At 44.4% G+C, this 26,249-nt stretch overlaps 1 protein-coding gene across 1 annotated transcript in view; it reads right to left on the reverse strand.

Moving 5' to 3' along the window:
• Positions 1 to 18,367, reverse strand: part of CD38 (CD38 molecule) — a 37,787-nt gene extending 19,420 nt beyond the window's left edge. The window contains exon 1 of the mRNA XM_054724092.1: positions 18,036 to 18,367. Within this exon, the coding sequence (XP_054580067.1) occupies positions 18,036 to 18,292 (257 nt within the window). The 5' untranslated portion in view covers positions 18,293 to 18,367. The remainder of the gene's footprint in view (positions 1 to 18,035) is intronic.
• Positions 18,368 to 26,249: the final 7,882 nt, after the last annotated feature.

Here is a 26,249-nt window from a genome sequence, read left to right on the forward strand (position 1 = left end):
AAGACAAATTAAAATAAAACTGCAGTAACATCTTCCTTTATAACATTAATAAAAATCAGAAAATAATAAAAAAGTTCAAAACAACCTGTGTAGTGAACTCATGGGGAAATAGAAACTCTCATTGCCTCAAGAAGAGAATTACCTCATAAGGAGAAAGCTGGCTATGTTTTCAAACTTAAAATGGCATTTTATTCTTTTTGTTCATTATTCCACTTCCAGAATTCTATATTATACACATGAGGATTTTGATGCAGCATTTTTGTAACATACTGCAAAGGTTTAAAACACCCCAAGTATCCATCAATACAAGTCAGGATGTGGTAACAAGAATAATCCATCAAATGGAATACTATGTAACTTAGAATGAGACTACACTGATCATCAAGATACTTTGGTAAGTGTGTGTGTAGGGGGTGAGACAGAAGAGAGAATATGTGGGGGGAAATGAATATAAACTTATATATTCAGAGAACATTTCTGGAAAGTCAAAGGAAAAACAAGTAGCACTATTTGCCTCTGAGGAAGAAGAAAAGGAAATTGGGGTGGGGGAGCAGGGGGAGGTAGAGGTACTTGACTGGTTTATCTAAGAAATCATTATCTAGCAGAATGAATATCTTTTTTAAAAATTTTTTGTGGGTTTATTTGAGCCAAACTGTTGACATATGCCAGGAAGCAGAACCTCAACCAATTGAGAGGGTATATTGCCATAGATGCAAAAAGACTGATAGGCTCAGTTAAGGTAAAGGTTGACCTTGTCAGTGAAGATACCAGCCTAGAATGTAACTGCCCACCATAACTGCTTTTAGTTAAAGTTTCATTTCAGACCATCTTTTGTGGTGACTTTAGGTCTCTGAGTTTGCGAGACCACCATGCAGGCCTCCCCTGAGCTTGTCAGGAAAGCATGTGGCCCCTCTTGTCCACACATCCCCCTTTTAGTCATAAATAAATCCAAAGGATGCATTGGTGACCAACCTTTTGGTTGGATAATGGAGTCCCACGGTGCTAGGAAGGCTCATTCCTAGGATGTCTCAGTGTCAGCGTGTCTTGCTGAACAGGTGGATCACTGGGGATTGGGCAAGACCATAACCTTAGATGGCATTTAAGATTGAATTATTATTATTCAAAAAGGGCAGGTAAATGGGAGGCAGTCAGAGCCTATATGTCCTTGTTAAAAAGTATTCTGGATCATTTCTAATTTTTGAGCCACAATGATCCAAGTCTTTTTGCTGTTTGTCAAGTTTTGTTTTTCTGCATCTAGTATAACATTTATATATCAGAAACAAAAGTAACAATACTAAACCAATAACATTGATTAGGAACAGAAAATGTCTAATACTGGACAAGGAAAAGTCTAAGGGGAACAAGCATCCCAGCCAACTGAAAAACCCTTAATACGTATTATCATAATTTTTTATTAAGTTAATTATATGTTTTCCTTCTTCATCCACTGTCATTTGTACCTTATTATATGTTTGGCCAGATGAATTAAGACTCTCTACTATTTCATTATCTAGAAGCTCTAATTTCTCTTCTAGTCAGTTAGTTTCCATAGAAATGACTTCATGGGGAGGATTGAGTTCAATTTCCCAATACATTGGTTTTTCAGTATCAATATTATCATAGGTCTTATGAACCTCAGGCAAAGTTATTCTGCCTACAATTTCAGTATTACACCATATTCCAGTATTATTTAATGTAAACTTGGTGTTATTACAGTAAAAATTGCTTAGTATAACAGACGAGTTTTTAACCCTTCCCAGCAAAAATGCCCCTTTCCCATATACCAGATATTGTTATTTGTTGGGGTAGATACCATAGGCCAAGACTGGGTGAGTTCAGTATTCCATATGGACTGGGGGCATAACCATCACCTTCCCAACTTCTACAATCAGACAGTGAGATGGGTTCCTATTGTTTATTATGTTTAAATATGGCCCATCTACTTCCCATTGGAAGTATTCTAGTATTACTGAGGCTAGTCCCTATGCCAGCCAGTTGAACTACTGGGAATTTAAGCTTAGGATTTAACTGAGGCACCTTGGGCTTTTAAAACACAACGTCATAGATCACATTTCCCATCCAATATTTTCCAAATTCCTGGGGAACCATATGAGTCTCATAAGTATCTGGCCTGGGCTTCTGCAGCCATTTTTAGTTGGCCATTGTTTCATAGCCACTTCAGATTCCATTTGCATTAGCATAGACCAGTGGTCAGCAAACTCATTAGTCAACAGAGCCAAATATCAACAGTACAACGATTGAAATTTCTTTCGAGAGCCAAATTTTTTAAACTTAAACTTCTTCTAATGCCACTTCTTCAAAATAGACTTGCCCAGGCCGTGGTATTTTGTGGAAGAAAAATACCACTCAAGGGGCCAAAGAGCTGCATGTGGCTCGCGAGCCGTGGTTTGCCAACCACGGGCATAGACAATAGGCTGAGTTAGGGTACAGGCATGTTCCCATTGTTGGGTTTGTGCATGAGTTTTTATAGTCTATCCAGTCTGTTCTATCCATGAAACTAAGGCTTTGTTGTCTTTCCATGCTGCTTCTCACCATTTTCCTTCTTCCTGAAACAGCATTCTTTCTATATGACCTGTTTGAGATAAAGAATCTTTTTCTAATGAATGATGTTCTTCATTAGCTGCAAGTTCAGCTTGTCCCAGGATACCAAGACCAGCCCCTACTCCTCCAAGTATTCCCCTTTTGCTTCTTTTAGGGGACCAATGTTGTTGGATCCCAGAATGAGTATCTTTGCTACTTACTATCAAACTTCCCGAAGTTTAATGGCAACTTAAAGATCTTGTCTGTTAGAGATGTGGATAATTTCTGTCCTAAAGAAAGATATCCCCAAAGCCTATAGCATTTTATTACGTTGTAGAACATTAACCAGCTTAATATCTAACCTATAAATCCTAATATATAAAAACCCTGGGTCGTAACAATCAGTAACAACCAAGGCTCGACTAACCAGAAGTCAGTCCTGCAGTCAGCCCTGTGTTGCCATGGCAACCCCAGCACTGACTGCTTCCACTGCAGGTGCAATGCCCCAGCACTGACTGCTGAGGGGGCTGCGAATCAGGGCTGGAGAGATGCCTGAAGAGAGAAACAGGGACTGATCCATTGCCTCTGAGGCAGCTTTTGATCAGGACTTGCCTCTCTCTTTCTCCCCAAGTCTGGCCAGCAGCCACACCTCCATTTCTCTCCAGGCCTCCACCTGTGCTGCTGATCAGCCACACCTTTCTGATCAGGCCCTGTTGATAGGCCCAGAGATGTTGACTAGCATAGGAACCGACAAATCAGAACCAAATCTGGGTGCTGTGGGGAGCCAATGGCTGCCTAGGAGGCGGAGCTTTTGACACTGACTGGCATAGAACCCAACCAATCAGAACTAAATCTGGGTCTGTGGGGAGCAAATGACTGCCTAGGAGGCAGAGCTTTTGATTCTGACTGGCATAGAAACCGACCAATCAGAACCAAATTGGCCAGCAGAGGAGGGCAGTTGGGGGCGAGATCAGGCCTGCAGGGGAGGGCAGTTGGGGGCAACCAGGCCAGCAGGGGAGGGCAGTTAGGGGTGATCAGGCTGGCAGGCAGAGGCAGTTAGGGGCAATCGGGCAGGCAGGCAGGTGAGCAGTTAGGAGCCAGCGGTTCCAGATTGCGAAAGGGATGTCCCCCAAGGGGTCCCCAATTGGAGAGGGTGCAGTCTGGGCTGAGGGAACCCCCCTCCATGCACAAATTTTGTGCGCTGGGCCTCTAGTATAATTATAATACTCCCTTTTAAATACTTATAAATACTCAGTGCCTCCACATGTTCTTTGAACTGACTTTATCATTTTCTGACTCATAAATCTTTGACATGTGTTGATTCTCCAAGTTATGAAGTCATGCTCTTAACCTTTTGAACCTTCTGTTTCAACAAATGAATTTGAATTGTGATGAGCTGTGCAAATGTGGCTGCTATTCTCAACTCTTTGCTATTTAGGGCTCTGATTCTGCCTTATACAGTTACACAGTACACATCTGACCCCCTTGCAACAAGACTGTTCTTGAACCTGCACACCCTGAATATCTCCCGTCAGATTTCTCCAAGCCAAGCAGCCCCAAGCCCTTGAACTTCTTTATACAGCTTCTCATCCTGCCACCCCTCACTCCTGTTAAGCACCAGGATTCTGAGGCAGCATTGGAAGTAGGTGTCATCGCTTGAAACAACTCCAACCAATTAGTAGCATCTATGTGTTATGCCATGTTGAGGATTGTGAGACTAGACCCCGGCTCACCCACGGTGCTGTGATTAATTAGAGCCTCTCAGGGACACAGGATTAAGGGTACAGAGTACTAGTAAGCACTATGTCCTTCCTGACTCAGCTCTAAGAGGTGATGGTTCAAGAGACAAAATTAAACCACAAAGAACATGACCAGGGCAGGACATGGCATTCTGCTGCCTTACCTGCAGAGACCAATTAAGTATGATATTGGTTGTGTGTTTGTCATATATGGCCTTTATTATGCTGAGGTATATTACCTCTATTCCTACTTTGCTGAGAGGTTGTTTTTTGGTTTTGGTTTTTTATCATAAATGGGTGCTGGATTTTATCAAGGTCTTTTTCTGCATCTAATGACATGATCATATTATTTTTATTCTTGATTTTGTTTATGTGATGTATCACGTATCTTGATTTGTGGATATTGTACCCACTTTGTATTCCAGGAATAAATCCCACTTGATGATGGTGTATGATCTTTTTAATGTATTGCTGACTCCAGTTTACTAATATTTTGTTGAAGATGTTAACATCTATGTTCTTCAGGGATATTAGCCTATAATTTTTTTCCTTGTAGTGTCCTTATCTGATTTTGGAATTAGGATATGCTGGCCTTGTAAAATGAGCTTGGTAGTCTTTCCTCCTCTTTAATTTTTTGGAATAGTTTGAAAAGGATAAATGCTAGTTTTTCTTTGACTGCTTGGTAAAATTCACCTGTGAAGCCATCCAGTCCAGGGCTTTTAGTTGTTGGGAGTTTTTTGCTTATTGCTTTAATTTTGTTAGTTGTAATAGGTCTATTCAGATTTTCTGATTTTTCTTGATTCAGTTTTGGAAGATTGTATGTTTCTAGGAATCTATCCATTTCATCCAGATTGTCCAATTGTTGGCATATAGTTGTTCATAATTTTTCTTACAATCATTGTATTTCTGTCGAGTCAGTTGTTACTTCCCCACTTTTGTTTTTAATTTTATTTATTTGGGTCCTCTCTCTTTTTTCTTACTGACTCTGGTTAAAGGTTTGTCAATCCTATTTATTAAAAAAAAAAAAAAAACAGCTCTTGGTTTCATTACTATTTTGTATTGGTTTTTGAGACTCTCTTATTTATTTCTGCTCTGATCTTTACTATTTCCTTTATTTTACTCTGGGTTTTGTTTGTTGTTCTTTCTCTAGTTCCTTGTTTATTTGACATTTTCTTGTTTCTTCAGGTAGGCCTGTAATGCTATGAATTTCCCTCTTAGGACTGGTTTTGCTCTGTCCCATAGATTTTGGGTCATTGTGTTCTCATTTTCATTTGTTTCAAGGTATCTTTTGATTTTTCCCTTGATCTCATTGTTGATCCAGTCTTTGTTTAGTAACATGTTATTTAGCTCCATGTCTTTGTGAATTTTTTCAGTTTTTTCTTGTGATTGATTTCTGGTTTCATATCATTATGGACAGAGATGATTGATATGATTTCAATCTTCTTAAATTTATTCAGACTTGTTTAGTGACCTAACATGTGCTGTCCTAGAAAATGTTCCATGTGCACTTGAAAAGAATGCATGTTCTGCTTTGTGTGAAATTCTTAATGATTTTACCTGACTTTTGTGTTTTGTGATAGAAGTCCAATTGGACACTGGAGTGTGCACCAGGGGTTGGAAACTTGGGCTCACATATGATCCCAGCTGGAGCTGTTTCTCCACCTTCCTAGGAAAGGTTCTCAACTACCTATTGACCACTGCCACACTCTGCCACCAGGTGGAGCCTGTGAGCAGGAGGGTGGGGGTGAGACACAACTTCCTCATGTACTAAGTTGTGAAGTGCAACCCCAGACACCTATGAGGGTCTGCTCTGTCCCTGAAACACCCCTGTGCCCAAGGGAAATCAACAGTAAATAGCAAGTAAACACCACCTGGCAGGTAAAGCCAAAGACCTCGAAAGGAAGGAAACGCTTTCTCCTGCTTTTTCAACAACGTGTCCCACATTTTCATTCACACAGGGCTCCACATGTCACCTTGCCATCCCTAACTCATTGTCAGATATGGCCACCTTTGCTAACTTCTCTCAGGCTCCATTTCCTCATCCATATGATGTGTGTCATTAGACTTTCCTGACAGGATTATGATCAAATTTTAAAAGAACCAATGTTATAAAGACATTGTAGACAACCCATAAACATCGATTCCCAGCCTCTCTCCCTTCAAAATTTTGCAAAAAGTGTGGCAGCTGTTTTTCAAGGGTCTTCCCTACAAAGAGGAAAGGAGGAAGCAGAGAAGCCACAAGTGCTCATTGTGATAAAGAACAAAAGCCTTTACTGGGGAAAACCACCACTTCCTTTAGCTGTTAATAATGATACCTGAGCAAGGCGTGAGGGCCGGACTTCACCAAGGAGCACCAGGACCTTTCTAGGAACACCAGCTGAGCCAAAACACAGACTGAATAGCACAGAAATAGCATCTCTCCTTCTTCCTCTCCCCCCATCTCTGCCGTCTCTCGCTCAGCCATTTCATGTGCTTACTCCCGGGGCTTCCAGCTAACCCCTCCTTCTAGAAGATTCTATCCCCAGAGCTACATTTGTCCAGATGTCCTAGGAGCACCGCAAGCCCCATGGGCGCCAAACTTAGCTGATCTGCATATGCGCTCCACTCCACCCTTCCTTCCACAGATAACTCAGCTCTGGGGCTGACTTCCCTCTTATGACCACAGCAGCACCCAGGCCCCACAGCTTGGAGCCCTGTTTCGCTTTCCCTATTTTACCTTCCATATTCAGCTAGGAGCATCTAAGACTCTCGGACCACTGGTCTCTGGCTTCAAATCCCAGAATGCAAGGTTGGATTGAAGGAAGCGTGGTGATCACAGAACTGAGCATTGAGGATGCACAGGTGAATGTGAGGGCGTGCGATGCTCTGATGAAGTTTGGGGTGTAACTAGGAATAGAGGTTGAGCAGGTGGCCATTCCATCACTCCCAAGGGAAAACATGCTGGAATTCTGTCCTGTGCAAGTACAGTCACCCTCAGAGTCCCTTGTGTGCCGAGAAAGTCCAGGTTGTGAACGAGCCAACATGAGGTCCAGCCCTTCCCACCAGTGGAATCTTCCCAAGGTCTCACAACCTTCAAAGAGTGTTGGTCCATCAAGTGGCCCGATCTTCCCCTCAGAAGTAGCATCTTATCTGTGTCCCTGGCTTCATTCAACAGAGTAGCACACACTATCCCGAACACACCTTCCCTGAAATTCTATCGTAGAAGGAAGACCTCAGATGCTACTTCTTTCATGAAGCCCTTCCTGACTCTGCCCCACCGGCTGACGATGCTCATTTCTGAATCAATGTGGCATTTTCTGGCACATGGCTCACAGCAATTCTCATATTTTCTTGTTTGACAGGTACCTGATTGTATCTGACACACCCCTACAGGATCTAGCAGAGAGCTAACAGCACAGAAGCACCCCACCCCAACCGCTGGGGCTCCCCTCAATCACATAGAAGGCTATTTGCTGTTACAGATCACGCTGTCTTGCAGCATTAAGTTCCAGGCCAGTCCTCCCCAGCACCCCTGCAGGACCTTGGAGAGCAGGACCTGTGTTTTCTTTCTCCCCAAAGCCCCCAGTTCTACCCCGAGCACCAGGCACCCAGTAAGTCTTTACTAAATGTTTACTAAGTGTTTGCTTTTTTGTACATTTTGCACTAATACATTTTACTGAGTAGAAGCTAATAAAATGCTAACATCATTAAAATGAGAGGCACAGGGAAGTAAAAAATGAAGAATTGGTCCCAAGACATCTTGCTAGAAACTTTGAAGAGGAAAGGGAAACTAAAATAAATTGTGAAATGAAGATAAAGGAGTCAGAAAGAAAGTCCTATGGGCACAAAAATGATCATTAGGGGACACAGTAAAATGGATGAAGAATTTTCTCTGTTAAGTGTCTCACTCTATGTTTGCTTCAACCAGCATGATGTGGACCTGAGTTTAATGGAGCAAGCACCTATTAAGAGCAATGTGCCAGGCAGCAAAGGACACAGAGGTGAACAAAACTATCCCTGCCCTCTAGGACCCTAGCATCACTTGGGGCAGCGAGAAGGAGAGCTGTCATAGAAGGGCCCACTCCCATCCCTAGACAGAAGACAGCCATCGGGATGGATGCCTGCAATTCATGGGGAGGGATGGTTTTCCCCAAGGTGAGAAGATTCATGGAAATGAAGCCACACCATCTAGTTGCCTCCCTGGAGGTCCATCTTACTCTGGGTGCTGGCTCCCCATTTCTTCCTGCAGGCTCTGCCCCACTCTCCCACATTCCCTGGGGCTTGACTACTGCCTGGACACGCCCCAGAGTGTCAGTGCTAACAATTTGCTCACACTTTGGTGAGGCTTGGGTCATGTGGGTCCCATATGCTCAGGGCCATCTTGGTTAGAAGGTAGCTCCTGTGTGTGAACCTTCAGATAGGATGGCCAGGACTGATCCGTTGAGGAGTTTTCTGCATATAATGCTGGTAGGAAATGGGTTCTGAGGGAGTAAGAGATATTGGGAAAGGAAAACCAAGGAAAAGGAACAGATAAAGAGGATCAAGTCCTAATGCTAAGAAGCTATTAACACAAAACAAAAATAATAATCCAAGTGCCCAATATAGAAATTGATGGATTTTGGAAGTAATGGTATTGAAAAGTATATTGAGGAGATATATTAATTATGGCTTTCTTTATGTCTATTATTCTTAACATACTAGCTTGTATATCATTCATTTAATTCAACTCAATATTTCTGCTTATTATATTCCAGGCACTATTTTAGGTCTTCTTGATATATCAGTCAACAAAAGTCCCTAGACTCAAGGAGCTTATATTCCAGGAGGAATATAGTAGATTTTTGTCATTTTAAAATATAGTTAATAAAAGGTAATAAAGTGGAAAGAGCAATATATGTAACAGAAAAACAAAAAGACTAGAAGGAAATGAAATTAAGAAAACAAACATAAAGATATATGAAGGGTTAAAGTTGTCCACAAAATCTGCGTTACTCCCCCATCCAGGGGTGGCACTTGTTTCTATGTCTTTGGAATCTGGGCTCAGCCTGTGACTGTTTGTGCCAGTTATGGGTCTAAAGCTTTAAGAAGACCTGCTGGGCCCACTTTTAGGAGTTTAGGAACTCTGAAGGAATCCAGCTACACCATGGAGAGATCACACAGAGAGATCATAGGAGAGGAGGGGCCCTGAGATGATTCAAAGAGAAACAGAGGTCCAGCTGTCCCAGCTGAGCCCAGGCGCCATGGCTCCATCTTGTGTGACAGTTTGAATGTTTCAGCCAAGTCAGCCCCCCAGATGATCACAGCGCCAGCTGACATCATATGAAGCATGAAGCAGACCATCCAGCTGATCCCAATCAACCCACAGATCATGGTAGATAATAAATGCTTATTGTTTTAAGTCACTACACTTTAAGGTAGTGAATGATGCAACAACAGAAAACCGGTACAGGAAGTGGTACCTAGAAGTGAGATGCTACATGACAAAAACCTAAAACATGCGCATGATGGTTCATTTTATGTATCAACTTGCTTAGGCCATGGTACCCAGGTATTTGGTCACACATCTGGATGTCTCTGTGAAGGTATTTTTTAGATGACATTAACCATTAAGTCCATAGATTTTTTTTATTTGATTTTTTTTAGTGGATTACTCTCCATAATACAGATGGGCCTGATGCAATCAGCTGAAGGTGTTAAGAAAAAGACTGACATTTCCTCTAAAAGGGGAATTCTGCCAGCTAATGGCCTTCAGACTTGAGCTGCAATATTAACTCTTCTCTGGCTCTCCAACCTGCTTGCCTACCCTGCAGATTTTGGACTTGTCAGCCTCCACAATCACCTGAGCCCATTCCTTAAAGGCCATCAATATCTCTCTATCATTATCTCTGTCACTCTGGACAACCCTGACTACTACATGTGGCATTAGTTTGGGGACTAGGCAGCATAAGTAAGGCCTCAAGGATACTGTTCATGAAGGCTGGACAGACACGGAGGAAATTGTTACTGGATGCTAGGAAAAAGATGACCCAGTTATGTAGTGGTGGAAAGTTTAGTTACACTGTCACCTGCACTAATGGAGCTAATAGAAATATACCAAAGACCCGGCCGGCGTGGCTCAGGGCTGAGCGTCAACCTATGAACCAGGAGGTCACAGTTTGATTCCTGGTCAGGGCACATGCCCGGCTTGCGGGCTTGATCCCCAGTGTGGGGCAGGAAGCAGCTGATCAATGATTCTCTGTCATTATTGATGTTTCTATCTCTCCCTTTCCCTTCCTCTCTGAAATAATTTTTTTAAAAAGAAATATACCAGAGAGTTTATAAATGTGGCTAAGGAGATTTCCAAGCACAATGTTGAAAGTGTCAACTCATTTCTTTTAGCTGTGTATGATAAGGAATAGAGAAAAAATGAACTAAAAATGAACTGTTCATTTTTATGCAGAATCAAGAGAAAAATATTTCCAAGTCAGTTATTGCTGCATTTGAAAATAAAACTGCTTGTCATTCCCTATTTTTTTGAGGTAAAAGAATGTCAAAATAAGAAATAGTCTCAAGGAAATGACCACATCAGAACACTGACAGTAAAACATGTTCATGGCATCAAGATTTCAAGGGTGTGACTGTAAGGCTCTAAAATGTCACAGAGAGAGAGCTACCCAGTCTGTCCAGCATCCCAGGTGACACCAGACTTTCAGCGGAGCCCTCCAAGGTGTCATTCATGTGAGTGATATCTGATCTATTTTGGATATTCAGGCTTAGTTGAGTGCTCCGATGACTTCAGCCTCAGTCAACATCACAAGAAGCAGAAGAACCGCCTAGCTAAGCCCAATCAATCCATAGAACCAGGTAAAATAATAACATGGTTTATGTTTTAAGCCACTAACTTTTGAGATGATTTATTATGCAGTAAAAGGTAAGCAAAATCCTGATTATAGATCATTTGAAGAATAATAAGGAAGGGAACCTACTATTTTTTTCTTTACATTTAGTTTTACTCTATGTAGTTACAATTATGATATGTGTAATTTTTATGCTGGTTTTGTTTTGTTTGGTAATACATAATATATCACATTTTATATGTTATTACATAGTTTTAATAAAGACCTGCAGAGGTTAAAAGAACAGGGCCAAAGTAGAAATACCAGGTTAAATAATTGTCATAAATTGCTGCTTTGACCCAACATAAAAAACCAAGACAGGAGAAAGTAATCTGGCCAGGTATAGATTTTATAATCTATCAGGGAAAAGATTATTGATGGTTAGGAGGGTATGGTTACAAGGGAAATAGTCAGGGAGCCAAACTTTTAACAACATAGAAAGGAGGAAATCATTAGTCAGTCATGAACTTGAAGTTAAAGGATCTGGGAGACAACAGAAATTAAATTTAATACAAAGAATACAGGCAGAGAGAAAGAAATCTCCATATATACAGTGCACAATATATAAATGACTCCCATTTAAAGAAATAAACAGCCCTAGCTAGCTTGGCTCAGTGGATAGAGCATCAGCCTGCGGACTGAAGGGTCCCAGGTTCGATTCCGGCCAAGGGCACATGCCTGGGTTGCGGGCTTGATCCACAGTGGGGGGGGGGGTGCAGGAGGCAGCCGATCAATGATTCTCTCTCATCATTGATGTTTCTATCTCTCTCTCCTTCTCCCTTCCTCTCTGAAATCAATAAAGAAATATATATATTTTTAAAAAGAAATAAACAGCTCAGTAGAAATCAGCAAGGATTTTGAACAAGAAATTTACCAAAAAAATATATATATATATAAATGCCCAATAAACTCACAAGCGAAGACTCACTGACAAACAGGGAATAATTAGAAGTTACTTTTCTCATACTGAGAAAGAGTTGATACTATTCAGCAATGAGGAGATTTTGGGAATCCTGTCCTCTGGTAGATGGTGGTGGGAGTACAAAGTGGTCCAGTTATTTTGGAGGGAATTTAGAAATACTTATCAAAATTTTAAATAAGCATAATTCTTCCTTTGATCTACCAATTCCACCACTAGAAATCTATCCTACAGAAACATAACCACATAAAAGTATCTATAAAATGACATTCATTGAGACAAGTCTCTCCCAACTAGGCTGGCAGCTTCTTGAGAGTGCGAACTTTGTCATTCACTCCTGTATTGTCAGTAGCTACATCACTGCCTGGAACATAGTAGATGCTCAGCAAATATTTGTTGAGTGAATAAATGGGACTGAACATTGGAAATTAATTTTCTGTCACAAGGAAATGTTTACATCTACCCTATGGAATACTATGAACTGTTTAAGAAAATGAGGTAAATCTGTATTTACCAACATTGGAAAGTCTCCAAGATCAACTGTTAAGTTAAAAAAAGAGAGAGAATAATAGTAAAAAGCTAAAAATAACCTAAGTTCCATCATCAGAGAACTGATTTACTGAATTATCTAATCAGTCAATGAGGGTCAGAAGTGACTCTCTCCCTCCCTCCCCTACATTCTCTTAACAACAGCCAGTGGAAACAAAAACTTTATTCTGATTATAATTCTGTGCACATCTGTGTCACACTGAATCCAAACACATTTAATGTGTTCTTCTGAGAGCTTTTAACCATGTGCTTGCTATTCCCAAATGGTAAAATCTTACAAGAACCGTCTTAGAGTTATGTCACAGTTCTATATCAAAATTCTACATGTGCAGCTGGTACAAGCCAAACTAACCCCCACTGCTTCTGCACAGCATGGAAACACACACACTTACACTAGCTTCTCAACATGCCTTTACTTCAAATTGACATTTCAGGGAACAGTTTGGGTAATTTCCACAGCAAGGCAATCCCTAATAGTTACATAACAATAAGATTTTCAAAGGACCCAACAGCATAACAACGAATAAATATGCTTTGGAGAACCTAGTGCAAGCCACACCTTTTTGAGGGTGGGGAAGAGAAACACAACTAATTCCTAAAATGCTAAGTGATTTAATACATACACATTTCTTATTTTCGGGACATATCTTAAATAGTCTCTACCAAGACAACACAAAAACATACTAGGTAAGGCTGTAAGTAATGAATAACTGTATTGGTATTAGCATAGTTCAGATGCCACAGCCTGCTTCACTGGTTGCTAATGTGGACATTCGGAACCCTCTCCAGGTCTTAAAATAGCAGCTCCCACTTCTCAGCGATACTCGTGCCCCGCTGGCCAGTACTGTGTTGCAGTTTGCCCTCTTCCTTGGTGACAAAGGTCTCCAGTGAAGTTCAAAGCTGAACTCTGTGTTTCAAAAACCTGTTAAGTTTCCAGCAACTGCAAAGTCTTCCATGAAGATTCATTTTCATGAGTTCCACTCTCCTGCACTGAGGAATTTCTGAAAGACTCAGTAAATGGAGGAATAGGAACCAGGAGTGGAATCAGCACTGCTTGGACTGTGGAGTGGGTCTTGGGTAATCCTCACTGTGATGCTGGTCAGTCACTCACATCTACTCAGAACTCTGGGCAAATACCAGTTTTATTGTCTCGTGGAAGAAGGAATCAAGAAAGCTGTTTTCCTACTTTTCGAAAGAGGACATAAGGAAGGCCAAGACACATATGAAAACATGCTCAAAGTCACTAGTCATCCGAGAGATGCAAATCAAAATGATAATGAGGTACCATATCACACCTGTCAGAATGGATATTATCAACAAATCAACAAATGACAAGTGCTGACGAGAATGCGGAAAAAAAGAAACCCTCGTGCACTGCTGGTGGGAATGCAGACTGGTGCGGCCACTGTGCAGAACAGTATGGAGTTTCCTCAAAAAACTGAAAATGGAACTCCCATTTGACCCAGTAATCCCACTCCTGGGAATATATCCGAAGAAACTAGAAACACCAATCAGAAAGGATATATGCACCACTATGTTCATAGCAGCACAATTTACAATAGCTAAGATTTGGAAACAGCCTAGGTGCCCATCAGCAGATGACTGGATCGGAAAACTGTGGTACATCTACACAATGGAATACTATGCTGCCATAAAAAAGAAGGAATTCTCATCATTTGCAGCAACCTGGATGGAATTGGAGAACATTATGCTAAGTGAAATAAGCCAGTCAATGAAAGAACAATACCACATGATCTCACTCATTTAGGGATAGTAAAGAACATTATAAAGTGGTGAACAAAAAGATAGATACAGAGACAGTAAAGCATCAAACAGACTTTCAAATTACAGGGGGAAAGTTTGGGAAAGGTGGGGGAGTTATGAAATCAAACGAAGGACTTGTATGCATGCATATAAGCATAAACAATGGACGCAAAACTCTGGGGGGGGGAGGGCATGTGTGGGTGTGGGGTGGGGGGGTAATAGTAAGATATGTACACATATAATACCTCAATAAAAATATTAAAAAAAAGACAAATATGCAAATTGACCGCACCTTCGCTATACCTAAGCCACGCCCACCAACCAATCAGGACGAGTATGCAAATTACCACAACAAAGATGGTGGCTAATTTGCATATCAAGACAGTGTCGAAAGAAGCCAAGAGCTGCAGAAGGGAGTAAAGCTTCAAAGAAGCAAGCAAGCCGGGGGGGGGGGGGGGGGGGGGGGGGGGGGGAGGGGGGCGGGGAGGAGAAGGGAGGAGCGAAGTCAGGGCCGGGGGCGAAGGGAAAAGCAGGCGGGCTGGAGGAGAAGGTGGGGCGGGCGACAAGGGCGGAGCGGAGGCGGGGCCCGGGGCAAAGGGAAAAGCAGGCGGGCTGGAGAAGAAGGCGGGGCGGGCGACAAGGGCGGGGCGGAGGCCGGGTAGAGTGCAGCAGGAAATCCTATTGCAGGATTTTTCCTGCAACGGAAACGCTAGTGATTTAAATAAATCTAATATGAGGCACCTATTTTTACGTTGGCCTTGATCTACATTTTTTACTGTTGAAAGACATCTGTGATATTGCATTTCAAAAAAAATTAGCATTTCAGCACTTAGTATATATCAGGATTATTCCTTTTAGTCCTCACAATCTCTCCGTGTGTAGGTACCATCATTCCATGTTATAGTTGGACCCTTGCAGCACAGAGAAAGGAAAGTCATTGCCCAAACTTACGTTGCCACAGAGCCAAGATTTTAACACAAGCAAGTGGCTCCAGAGTTCCTTCGCTAAACCACACAAGGATAAATTGACCATACGTTCAGGTTTAAGTCTACTGACTAAGAATAATTACCAATAGCATCCTCTTTATTTTCAAAACGTCTCCAGAGAAGGACAATAAATGTTATGGTCACTGTACTATAGCAATGACTGAGGTCAGTCTAGGGAGCCAATGTTTGGCAATGTGCTCAAGCTCCCCGCTTCAGTCCGCTCCTATGGGAAATGGGACAGCAGGAGTCTCTGCCTCGTACAGTTGCTAAGGATAAACGCTTTGATAGTCTAAGTGCCTGGCACATAGTACCACATTCACTACTAACCCATGTATAGTGTGCGAACATGTATTGTGAGGTATCTGCATGTTCAAAAACGACTAGCAGAAGAGAGCTCCTGTAGCCCTAGCCAGTTTGGCTCGGTGCATAGCGTGTTGGCCTATGGACTGAAGGGTCCCAGGTTGATTCCGGGTTCTATTCTGGTCAAGGGCATATGCCTGGGTAGCAGGCTCAATCCCCAATTGGCTCTCTCTCTCTCCTTCTCCCTTCCTCTCTGAAATAAATAAAAAGTATATTTTTAAAAAGGAAGATAGGCCCTGTTACTATTGTAAAGATATGTACATGAGCACACATGTACATGTTGAACATATAAATGTATACATATGTGTGCATGCGTGTGTGTTTAACAGCGAGCAAGCAGCCTGACAAACATGAAAAGCCATGTGGTGTCTGTGGTGCATCCCGCTTGCCATGTGGATGTGCTAGCCGAAGATGAACAACAACCAACATTTAAAAATGTCAAATTAAGGTGAAAATTTTTTTTAAAAATCGCTTTTATCATTAGCAATTCAGATTGGGTATCGTTTGATTTAATTAGTACTAAATGTCACCACCGGTAGGAAAGCCTCAACTGCTAGTTTCTCCCTCAATTGAAGTATGGTAGCAACCCTACTTAGGTAAAAACTGAGGAATTAGATTCATTCCCAAAAGACCAGTAGGGAATGAAAGAAGGCTTTAAGGACATTCATACATTCATCTCAGGTAAAAACTGCTGTTTAAATGTTAACCCTGCTCTTTTGGCGTCTGCACGCACTTACTTGCTTAAACAATAGGGTAGTTACCTCAGCCCCCAGACTGAGACCTGGAAACTCACATTAATCCATCCCCCATCACAAAGGTCATTTTCCTGAGCCAGTGGACCAGAACCACAGGAGATTGGTTCCCACCGACTCAGTGGCTCCAGGAGTTGACTACCTTTGGAGATTATTAACCCTGCTCAGGTCTGCTTTTTGTACAATCTGCTTTCGCAAGATAAGTCTGCATTCCAATGTCTAGAATGTAGAATTTAGCATTTAGGACAAAGGAAAATTCTTGGGGTTTGGACCTTTAAAAGGACTGCCTACACCTAGGATGGCGCGGTCATGAGGGTGGCCACCTGCGTGTGGTGCCCTCGCCACAGTCCTGGCCAGTTTCAATAAATCCTTGCCTGCTTTTTTTTTAATCAATTAGCAGCCGCCGGTGGTCTTATTTTTGACTCCAGGGTTCGACCCCACAACACAATTAACTAGTTAATTACTTTGTAAGCACAACTTAAGGGACCCTGGCACTCTTTGGACTTGAACAATTTGCGATGAAGACCTGGGGTGTTGCATTAGAACCGAACCCTTGAGCGCCCCGGGGCGGCAGGGAAACAGAGGGGTGGGGAGTGGGGAGCTCTCACCGCTCCCGGCCCAGGCTGCAGGCGTTTGGGAGGCAGAAGTGTGCAATCTCAAACTCGCTTTCGGCAGCCCGAAAAGTAGCTTCCCAGCGTGTTCTATTCTAGTAGAACTTCAAAAATGGGTTCTCGGGCGGAAGCCAAGCCCTGGGAATGGCAGTCAAGAAACTGGCTCTCTTTGGAGAGAGATTAGTAGCTAGCGGGGAGGGGGCACGAGGAACCTTCGGGAATGGGTCCCTGGGCCTGATGTGGGTGGTGCTTCCAGGGTTTGGACCGATTCATCCATCGATTCATTGAGCTGATCGCCTTGCCCTTTAAGTTATAGCTCAATTGTTCAAGTTGTTATCGTTTTGCTTTGTATGTTAAATGAGTTCTCTAGTCACATTCATTTCACTGGCGTGCCAGAATAGCTGTTTTCTATTAAAGAATGAAGCTCATTTCAGAGGTCTGGCCCTTCTGGCGCCATCCCGTCACCCCAAGCTCTGCAGCTCTGCCAGCCACTTCAGCAGGTGTCACCTGTAACCTCCCCTCCCGGGCATGTTCAGGTCAGAGACCGGGAACGGAAACCCCAGGCGAAGTAGAAAATGCCAACAAAACCCCACCCCGCCCCCGCGTGCACGTCTGCGGCGGCTTTCTGTCCCTGCAGCGGGGCCGCGGGCGCCGAGGGGGGCTGAGGGTCAGGACGGCCCGGGCTCTGGGCACCTTGCCCGGAGGGCGGTCATCGCTGCCAAGTGTTCGCAGCTGAGCCGGCCTCCGCGTACACGCTCCCGCGCCCCAGCTCCCGCTCCTGCAAGGGGCGCGCGAAATGGCAAGCCAGAGGGCTCTCAGCGGGCCCGAAACAGAAGACGCTTTGTGGGGGCCATCAGACAGCTCCCCCGCGCCCCCGGCCGTGCCCCGCCGCGCCCCCCAGCCGCGCGCATCCACCGCAGCGCCGCGCCCAGCAGTGCGCCCCGACGCCCGCCCGCTCACCGCAGCTCCGGCCGCAGGACCTGCGTGTAGGAGTAGCACCGGCCCAGGACGATCTCCGAGAAATGGGGAGTGGTGCCCGCCCCGTGCCACTCCTGGTGCTGGGGCGCCGGGGGCCACTTCAGGACTCCGACCACCACCGCGACGATCGTCACCGCCACCAGGACACACAGGAGGATGCCGAGACAGACCTTGGCTTTCTTGGAGAGGTGGCAGCCGGGTTCCTCCGTGGGCACGGAGCTGAATCTGTGGTCCGACATGGGGGCCCCCGACAGGGTCAGCCGGTCGAGTGGGAGGAGAGGCCCCGCCAGGCTGGTCAGGAAGGGTGGAGAGAGCTGCCCCCTCGGAAGCTGCACCTTCCCCCTTTATTTCTCACTTGCGTTTTCTCGGCTTCCTTTCCCACCCTAGCCCCTCCCTCAGAGTTCCCTGGCCGGCCAGACCAATGAGGGTTTGGAGGACTTTAAAAGACTTGAGCCAGGGGAGAGTCCCCTAAGCTGGGAAAATTCCTTGACGAGGGGAATGGAGAAACGGCCACAGCTAGCTGAGCAATTTACAGCCAGTTACAGGTCGCCTCCCTAGAGATGATGACCTCTAGGCCTCAGTGGTATTTCAGCTCCAGGCTCAGAAAAGCAGCAAAACCAGGTGAGTGGCGCCAGGGCCAGCTGCGATGACCAGTGACCCCAGGCCCTGACTGGGACCCATCAGTAGAAACCAGGAGTGCGAAAGAGCACACCTGGGAAGCAGGACTCTTCTGCTGAAACCCTCCCCGGAGACCTGCCTGAGGAGAGAGAGAAAGCCCTCAAGACAGAGGACCCTCCCTGGAGCACCCCTGCACCATTCCCAGACATCCCCTGCCACTCCTCCCTCCCCCCCATCTCTAAGCACTAAGGGACCCCCACAAGGCTTGCAATCAGGGGAGCCATGGGCAGCGGCAGCTCCTCCAGGGTTAATTCCCAGAACCTGCCACTGAGGCCTCCTTTTCTCTGGCTTCCCAGGGAGCTGGCAGCAGCCCCGCCTCCACTGGTTTCTTTCCTGTAAGGTTTCTAGAGAGCCAAAGCAGCCCGGTGTAGGCTCTCCTGTCGCTTCTTCTATGCTAAGCTCTTCCCTGTCTCCCTGTCCTCAACAATAAACGTACCCTCATAATAAAAAAATAAAAGGGAGGGGGAGGCAGCCACCTTCAGCTTACCCTGCAGATGCCTTCATAGCACACTGTATACCCTGGCCCCTTCGGGCCAGCTCCCTTTGCCAGCCTTGAACTTTACACTTTAGCCACACTGCTTCCTGGATGCCTGCCCGGGCACCTTTGTACAAGCAATGCGGTTCACCGGCAAAGCCATGCCCTCCGTTTACTTAGCGTTGACAAAGGCCTGCTCAGCCCCCCTGATAAAGGCTCCACCTAAGCCTTACGCCTGCTCCCAAGTGGCATCCTGGTAGAGGTCTGGGTTCAAACTTAGCTCCATCACCCAATGGCTGGGCGAGGTGGGGTAAGTTACTTGGCCTCTCTGTGCTTCGGATGTAAAGTGGGGCCAATACCAGGACCCACTGCACGGTGTTGTTAGGAGGAGCGAGTTCATATTGACAGCATGGTCGGCGTAATGCCTACATGGTAAGCATGCCGTCGGTGTTCGCTCTTCCTACTTGCTTTGTGAGCATGTGCAAGGGGGTGTGCTTTCTATCCTCCGTGGGCTGTGCTTAGCAAATGTCTGGCATGCAGCTAAGTGGTGGTTCCATGACTAACCAAGTGGCTTTTCCCAGACACCCCCTGCCTCTCCTCTCTCAGGGTCCTTGGCACAGGGAGGTGTGGGTGGGAGTTCTGCCGCCCCTCAGAGGGCAGGTAGAGAGCGTGGCGTTAGGGGTTGGAAGGTCAGTGGATTTGCTGGCTGTGACCTCGGACATTCTCTTTTGGTTGCTCCTCAGTGAAATGAGAAGTCCCTGCTGAGAGTGGGCGGGGTGCTGGGGAAGCTGCAGGAGCCTGGGAGAGCAGATGGAACAGGAAATGAGAGAGGTTCTTATGGTGTCATGAAGTGGTCAGGGAGTTAAGTAAACACCAGAAGGTACAGGCACATTTTAGGCAAAAGTAGGCAGACAGTTGGTTTTCATGGGGGCCGGGAGAGGGGGCGCAGGGAGAGGGTGTGTGTGACCTGTGTATTAGTTCACTGGGGCTGTCATAACAAAGCCACAGAGTCTGTTGTGGCTTAAGCAACAGAAACTTATTGTCCCACAACGCTGGAGGCTAGAAATCAGAGTTCAAGGTGTCAGCAGGGTTGATTTCCCCTGGGGCCTCTCCCCTTGGCTTAGAGATGGCTGCCTTCTTGCTGTGTATTCATATGGTCTTCCTCCTGTGCGTTCACACTTCTGTGTTCCAATTTCCTCTTCTTGTAGGGACACCAGTTACATTGGTTAGGCCCCACCCGATGGACTTCATTTGAACTCAGTTACCTCTTTAAAGGTCCTGTCTCCAAATCCTGTCACATTCTGAGGCCCTGGGGGTTAGAACTCAAACATATGAATTTGGGGTGGGGACACCATTCAGCCCACCACACCAGGTAAGAATGATGAAGTAAGAGAAAGGCAAGCAGGCTGAAAGTTTCAGCAAAGATGGAACTTTAATAATGGGACATAGCACCTAAGTCCCACAGAAACCGAAGTGAGGACAGAAGGACGGTGAGAGACAGTGAAGATGAGGAACTCCATGGCAGGGAGGGCCTGATGGGGCCAAAGAATTGATAGAGGAGGGAACACATCCCCTTGCAAATCACTCCGTCCAAAACTCAACTATTGATCTTCCTCCTTCAAACCAGATCTTTCCTGGTCTTTCAAATTTCAGTAAAAGGACCCCCCCATCCAGCTCAGGCTGGAAACTTCCAAGTCTTTGAACCCTTTCTTCTTCCTCCTCCCACACATCTATCCAGAAGTTGTTTCCTTCTGCCTTATATTAACGATATTTGACATTTAATATTACGTATAATTAATGAATATTAAATAGCTACTTTACTCACCTCCACTGCCACCAGCTAGTCCAAGAGTTAGCCTCTTTCTCACCTAGGCAGGGCTCACCTGGCCCTGAACTTTCTTCCATATTGAATAATGTGCAAGGTCCCAAACCAGTTCCTGTGTAACAACGCTTGTCACAGCAATAGTGTTCTGGCTTGTAGAATGAAACATTTAAGACATGCCACAAAAACAACTCCTTTAAAAAGGATATTTGGCCCTAACGGGTTTGGCTCAGTGGATAGAGCATCGGCCTGCGGACTGGAAGGTCCCAGGTTCGATTCTGGTCAAGGGCATGTACCTTGGTTTCGGGCACATCCCCAATAGGGAGTGTGCAGGAGGCAGCTGATCGATGTTTCTCTCTCATCAAACATCGATGTTTCTAACTCTATCCCTCTCCCTTTCTCTCTGTAAAAAAAAAAAAATCAATAAAATATGTTTAAATAAATAAAAAGGATATTTGTTCTTGATAATAAAAGAGTAAATGTCAAATAGAGCAAAGTGAATATGTAGAGCATCATTCTTTCTCCTGCCCCTAACTCCACTCTTACCATATTAATGAACAGGCAGCCTTCATATATGTACAGAGAGCTAAGCCTTCATTGTTTCATAAAAACCATGGCATATTGCACACCCCTCTGTGCACCTGTCTTTATTCACATAGTGATATATTTAGAAGACATGACCTGCCAGCATATATTGCTCTACCTAATTCCTCTAATGACCCCTGGTACTCCATTGTGTATATACCATGGTTTATTGAACTAGGCCATATAAATCGGCACCTAGGTTTTCCACTCCTTTGTTTCTACATTAAATATTGGAATAAATACTCTTGTGTACACATATTTTTCTACATGTCCAAGAACATACACTCCTCAAAGTTGACTTCCTGGGTCAAAGGGAAGGAACATTTAAGATTTTGCAAGGTAAGGACAACTGAAGAGGTTGCACCGCACGGCACTCAAACTCCCATGGTTACAGTTTGGTATTTGTTTTGCCTTCATTTCTGGTTATGAAACAGCACTTCAGCTTTTAGTCTCTCCTTTTGTTCAGTGTAACCGACACTTGAGAAAATAAAATCTCAAAGGACCCTGTAATCCTTTGTGTGCCCAAGTCACTTGGTCAGTGAACCCTCTCACTGTGTTCTATCCTCCTGCAAGTAAGGCGCTCAGCTATCACGCCAAGCCCTTGGCAAAGAAGATTGCAGATGAGCAAAGAAATACCCACCTCCCTGCACTCCCTCTGGTTGTGGCATGATTTGGGGAAAGTTACATTTTTAAATATTTTCTCATCTATCTAATGGCTACAGGTGATTGATTGGGATACTATACATAGTTGGGAAGGTTAGACACTGGACACATGGTAATTTTGTCAATGTGAACTTAATTGCACATAGTTACAATACACTGAGGCTCTTAAATATGGCAAATTCTGGTATACATTCACTCAACACAAATTAAAGACCCACCATGTGCCAGGCACCATGGTAGCTTGCTGAGGACACACAAGTAAACTGGCCTTGAGGGAGCCTGTATAGAGCAGTTAAGGACACGAGCTTTCTGGTCAGGTGGACCTGAGTGGGCTCTGTCACTCGGGCAAGGAACAAACCTTCTCTGAAGGTCAAGTGTCTCTTCTGTACAGTGGGCTTAAACATTTTTGTGGGTGTCACTGAATTACTTTGAGGATTGAGTTAGGTAATATAGAGAGAATTTAGCTGAGTGTCTGACCACTGGCAAGAATCCCAACAACTACATACCAGTATTGGGACAGCTGTATTCGGGCAGGAGCAAAGGAATACATCAGAGTGGGTTTCAGGAAGTCTGGAAAGACCGAGACATTAGGTCAGGCTGACGGGCAAGCAAGAATTGCAAAAAGTGGGAAAGGCACTGAACAGTAGAGAGAATTTCAGGGTGGATGTTGGGACATCTGGGGCATCAGAGAAGTGACTTCCTCCCAGTCACACAGCTGGTGAGTGGAAGCTCTGGTTCCAGAATGACCTTTCTTTGGTCAACTTCATTAGTCATTTCAAGTCATTCAAGTAATATGATCACATTTTAAAAGCTGGAAATAGAGAAAAGAAAAATGTCCCCTCTGTTCTAAAACCCAAACTCAACTGCCATTAATATTCTGATATCTATGCCTACAGTTTTTTGCTAATCTTTGACAGCTTTAAAATCAGTTATAACATATACTATTTGGTAACATGTACACATTTCACATGTATATGTATATGTAAATATACAAATTATGCTGTTTCCACTTCACTGTGCATACATGATCCCTGCCAGGCCATGTCTCTCTCTCAGACCCTGAGCCCAGGCCCAGATCTCAACCCAGCTCTTTTGAGCCTGAGCATCTTATCTTGTGATCTCCCAAGGTCTCGAGTTTGCTGTGAGCACCTGTGAGTGGATGTATGAAACAAAGAGCCACCAACTTCACTGACAAAGCCCTAGAGGTGGGGGTTCCTCCTGTCTTCACATCTCCCACTAGAAAGTGAGCTCATGAGAATAAGACTGCTGCCCGTCTTTGTCCACCATTGAGGCCCTGGTATGCAGTTAGTGTTCAAGCAATGCCCAGAGAGTGAACAACTCCCTCTCCCACAGTTCAACCCCAGCGACTATAGACTGGTCATCTACCAGGGATGGAGAAACTAATAGGTCCAGGATCTTCATCAGATTCAGCAGCCATCAGCAAGCATCTGCTGATCATCTGCTGAGTAGTGAATCACAGTGTTGAAGGGAGAAGAGGAGAGAGGGTACAATTAATTACATAATTCTTCTTTTTCCTCCTTCCGCAATAGTTGCTAGCATCATTGAGTGTCAAATACTTTGTGTACAATATCCTACAACATTGTCATCATGTAAACATTTTCTTACTCCCATATTACAAATAAGGAATCAGAGGCTTAGGTTGGCTAAAGTTAGTTCGTCAAGAGGGTTTTGAACCCAGACAATCTTATTTCAAACTTGCCCAACTAACCCTACCTCTATCCATTAGGCAACAGATAGTTAATGGGCACTTAATATGTGCTGGCCCAGAAGTTGCCAGAAGCCAATTCCAGCATGTCAGCAAGGGCTGAATCATCTGGGATGGCTAAAGGCATTTCCCCAAACCTGGAAGGGATGCATAAAATGATTGCTTGCTGCCAGACAGCTCAGGGCATCTTAATCTACATCTTAATCTATTGCCTCCTCCTGGCCAAACACCTGAACAGCCAGAGGTAATTCTCCAATCTGACAATGGATTCTGTATGAAACCCTACCCTTTGATGTGTATATCTCCACCTTGCCTTAGGACAAATCTATAATAATAAAAGCATAATATGCTAATTAGCCAGGCCCCGGGTGCCGGAGGGAAGCCAATGCTGGCAGCTGGGGGAAGGAAGGCCTACTCTTGTACGAATTTCGTGCATCAGGCCTCTAGTTGTGTTAATAAAAAGCAAGGGGTCCTGAGACAAGGAGAACTTGGTTTCTTCAGTCAAGCTCCTCTGCCACCCCCCACCCCCTGCCCCAATGCCTTTCAAAATTATGTTTCGTCTCTGGACTCTTAATTTACGCACAGCCCCTTCTCCAGATTGCTGAACCCTTCTAGATACCGGATCAAGACTCACCAAAGTGAGCAACTTAACCTGTTCTTGCAGAGGATTTATAGTTCAAAGTGGAAATGTATTCTTTGGCATGAGCCCATTGCAGCCTTGAGGCTCCAAGCATCACTGGGAAGCTGGGGGTGGGCCTTTTTTCCTAGGAATGAGTCTGTCTCCTCAACATGCTTAGTACCTGCTCACATCAAAGAACCATCACCAGAAGAAGGGTGAATAGATGTCCAATATAAAAACCACAGAACAGTGTACTCACTGATGTCAAACATACAGCCTATGATCTGGTTTTCTCCTAGCAGTCTTATGAAAATGAAAGTGGCATGATTTCTCCTCCCACATCCTGAAACTGTGCAAGGCTGTGCCGAAAACCGATCATTGTCCCACTGATAGAGAGATGTGGACAGGGAATCCGGAAGGCTGGTCAACCTTAATTGCTCTGAAAGGTCGGAGCTAATCACTCATTGTTTAATTGCGACATTGGTAGCTGAAGCAGCCTCCACCTGTTAGTCTTATATAAATTCTTTTTTTGTTTGTTTGTTTGCTTGGATTTTTTTAAAAATATATTTTATTGATTTTTTTACAGAGAGGAAGAGAGAGGGATAGAGAGTTAGAAACATCGATGAGAGAGAAACATCCATCAGCTGCCTCCTGCACACCCCCTACCGGGGATGTGCCCGCAACCAAGATACATGCCCTTGACCGGAATCGAACCCGGGACCCTTCAGTCCGCAGGCCGATGCTCTATCCACTGAGCCAAACCGTTTCGGCGTCTTATGTAAATTCTTGCTGATTGGCTATTATTGGAATTTCCTGCCTAAAGGATATGGGTGTATCCCATAACCTTTATAAAAGGGATAGCAAAGCCAGAGCCAGGTATAGTCCTCCCCCTAGAGGTGGGCTCCTGTCTGGCCCCCAATATTCCTAAATTAATACTTTTCTAGTCTCTTTCATTTGTGTGTGGCCTTCTCCAGAACCCGAACCCTGAACCACGTGGGACGTGAAATGGGTTCCCACAAGGCTGTACCTTGTGTTCATTCACTCTTTATTTTCAATGAAACAAGGATTGATGGGACTTGGCAGGATGCCTTGAAGTGTTTTAACTCACTTGGGCTGCCTGCTCTTCCTTGGAGTGCACTGCTTGCTTGTTCATTCAGTCTGAGGGGAGACCTGAGTATGTGAGAACTCAACTCCTCAACCACATCCTCAGTGATGGCTAACCTAAACTGAACACATCTGTGACTTCTTAGGTCTTCCTACCCTTCACCCCCTTCACCTAGTTACTTTCTCTTCCTCAACTTTCAGGTGAAATCTGAGACACCCTAAGTCTGGGACCTCTTTTACAAGCTTTCATGTCTCAGTTGCAAGCACCTATATGGGATCCCATGTGTACCTTCTACTTTTTGATTTGGGCAGTTTCTTCATTTCCCTGTGCCCCACACTAGACTGTAAGTGGACACTGGAAACTCTTTGTTGATGAATATCATACTTTAATGCAAATCTTTTCCTTTCATTTGTTTATCCATTCATTCATGCATTAAATATTTACTGAGCACCTACTCTGTTCCATGCACTGTTTTAGGTACTGGATACACAGTCGTTAAAAAAATTCCGTAGTTATGGAGCTT

Source organism: Eptesicus fuscus, chromosome 2 (assembly GCF_027574615.1).
Source record: "Eptesicus fuscus isolate TK198812 chromosome 2, DD_ASM_mEF_20220401, whole genome shotgun sequence".
Lineage (NCBI taxonomy): Eukaryota > Metazoa > Chordata > Mammalia > Chiroptera > Vespertilionidae > Eptesicus > Eptesicus fuscus.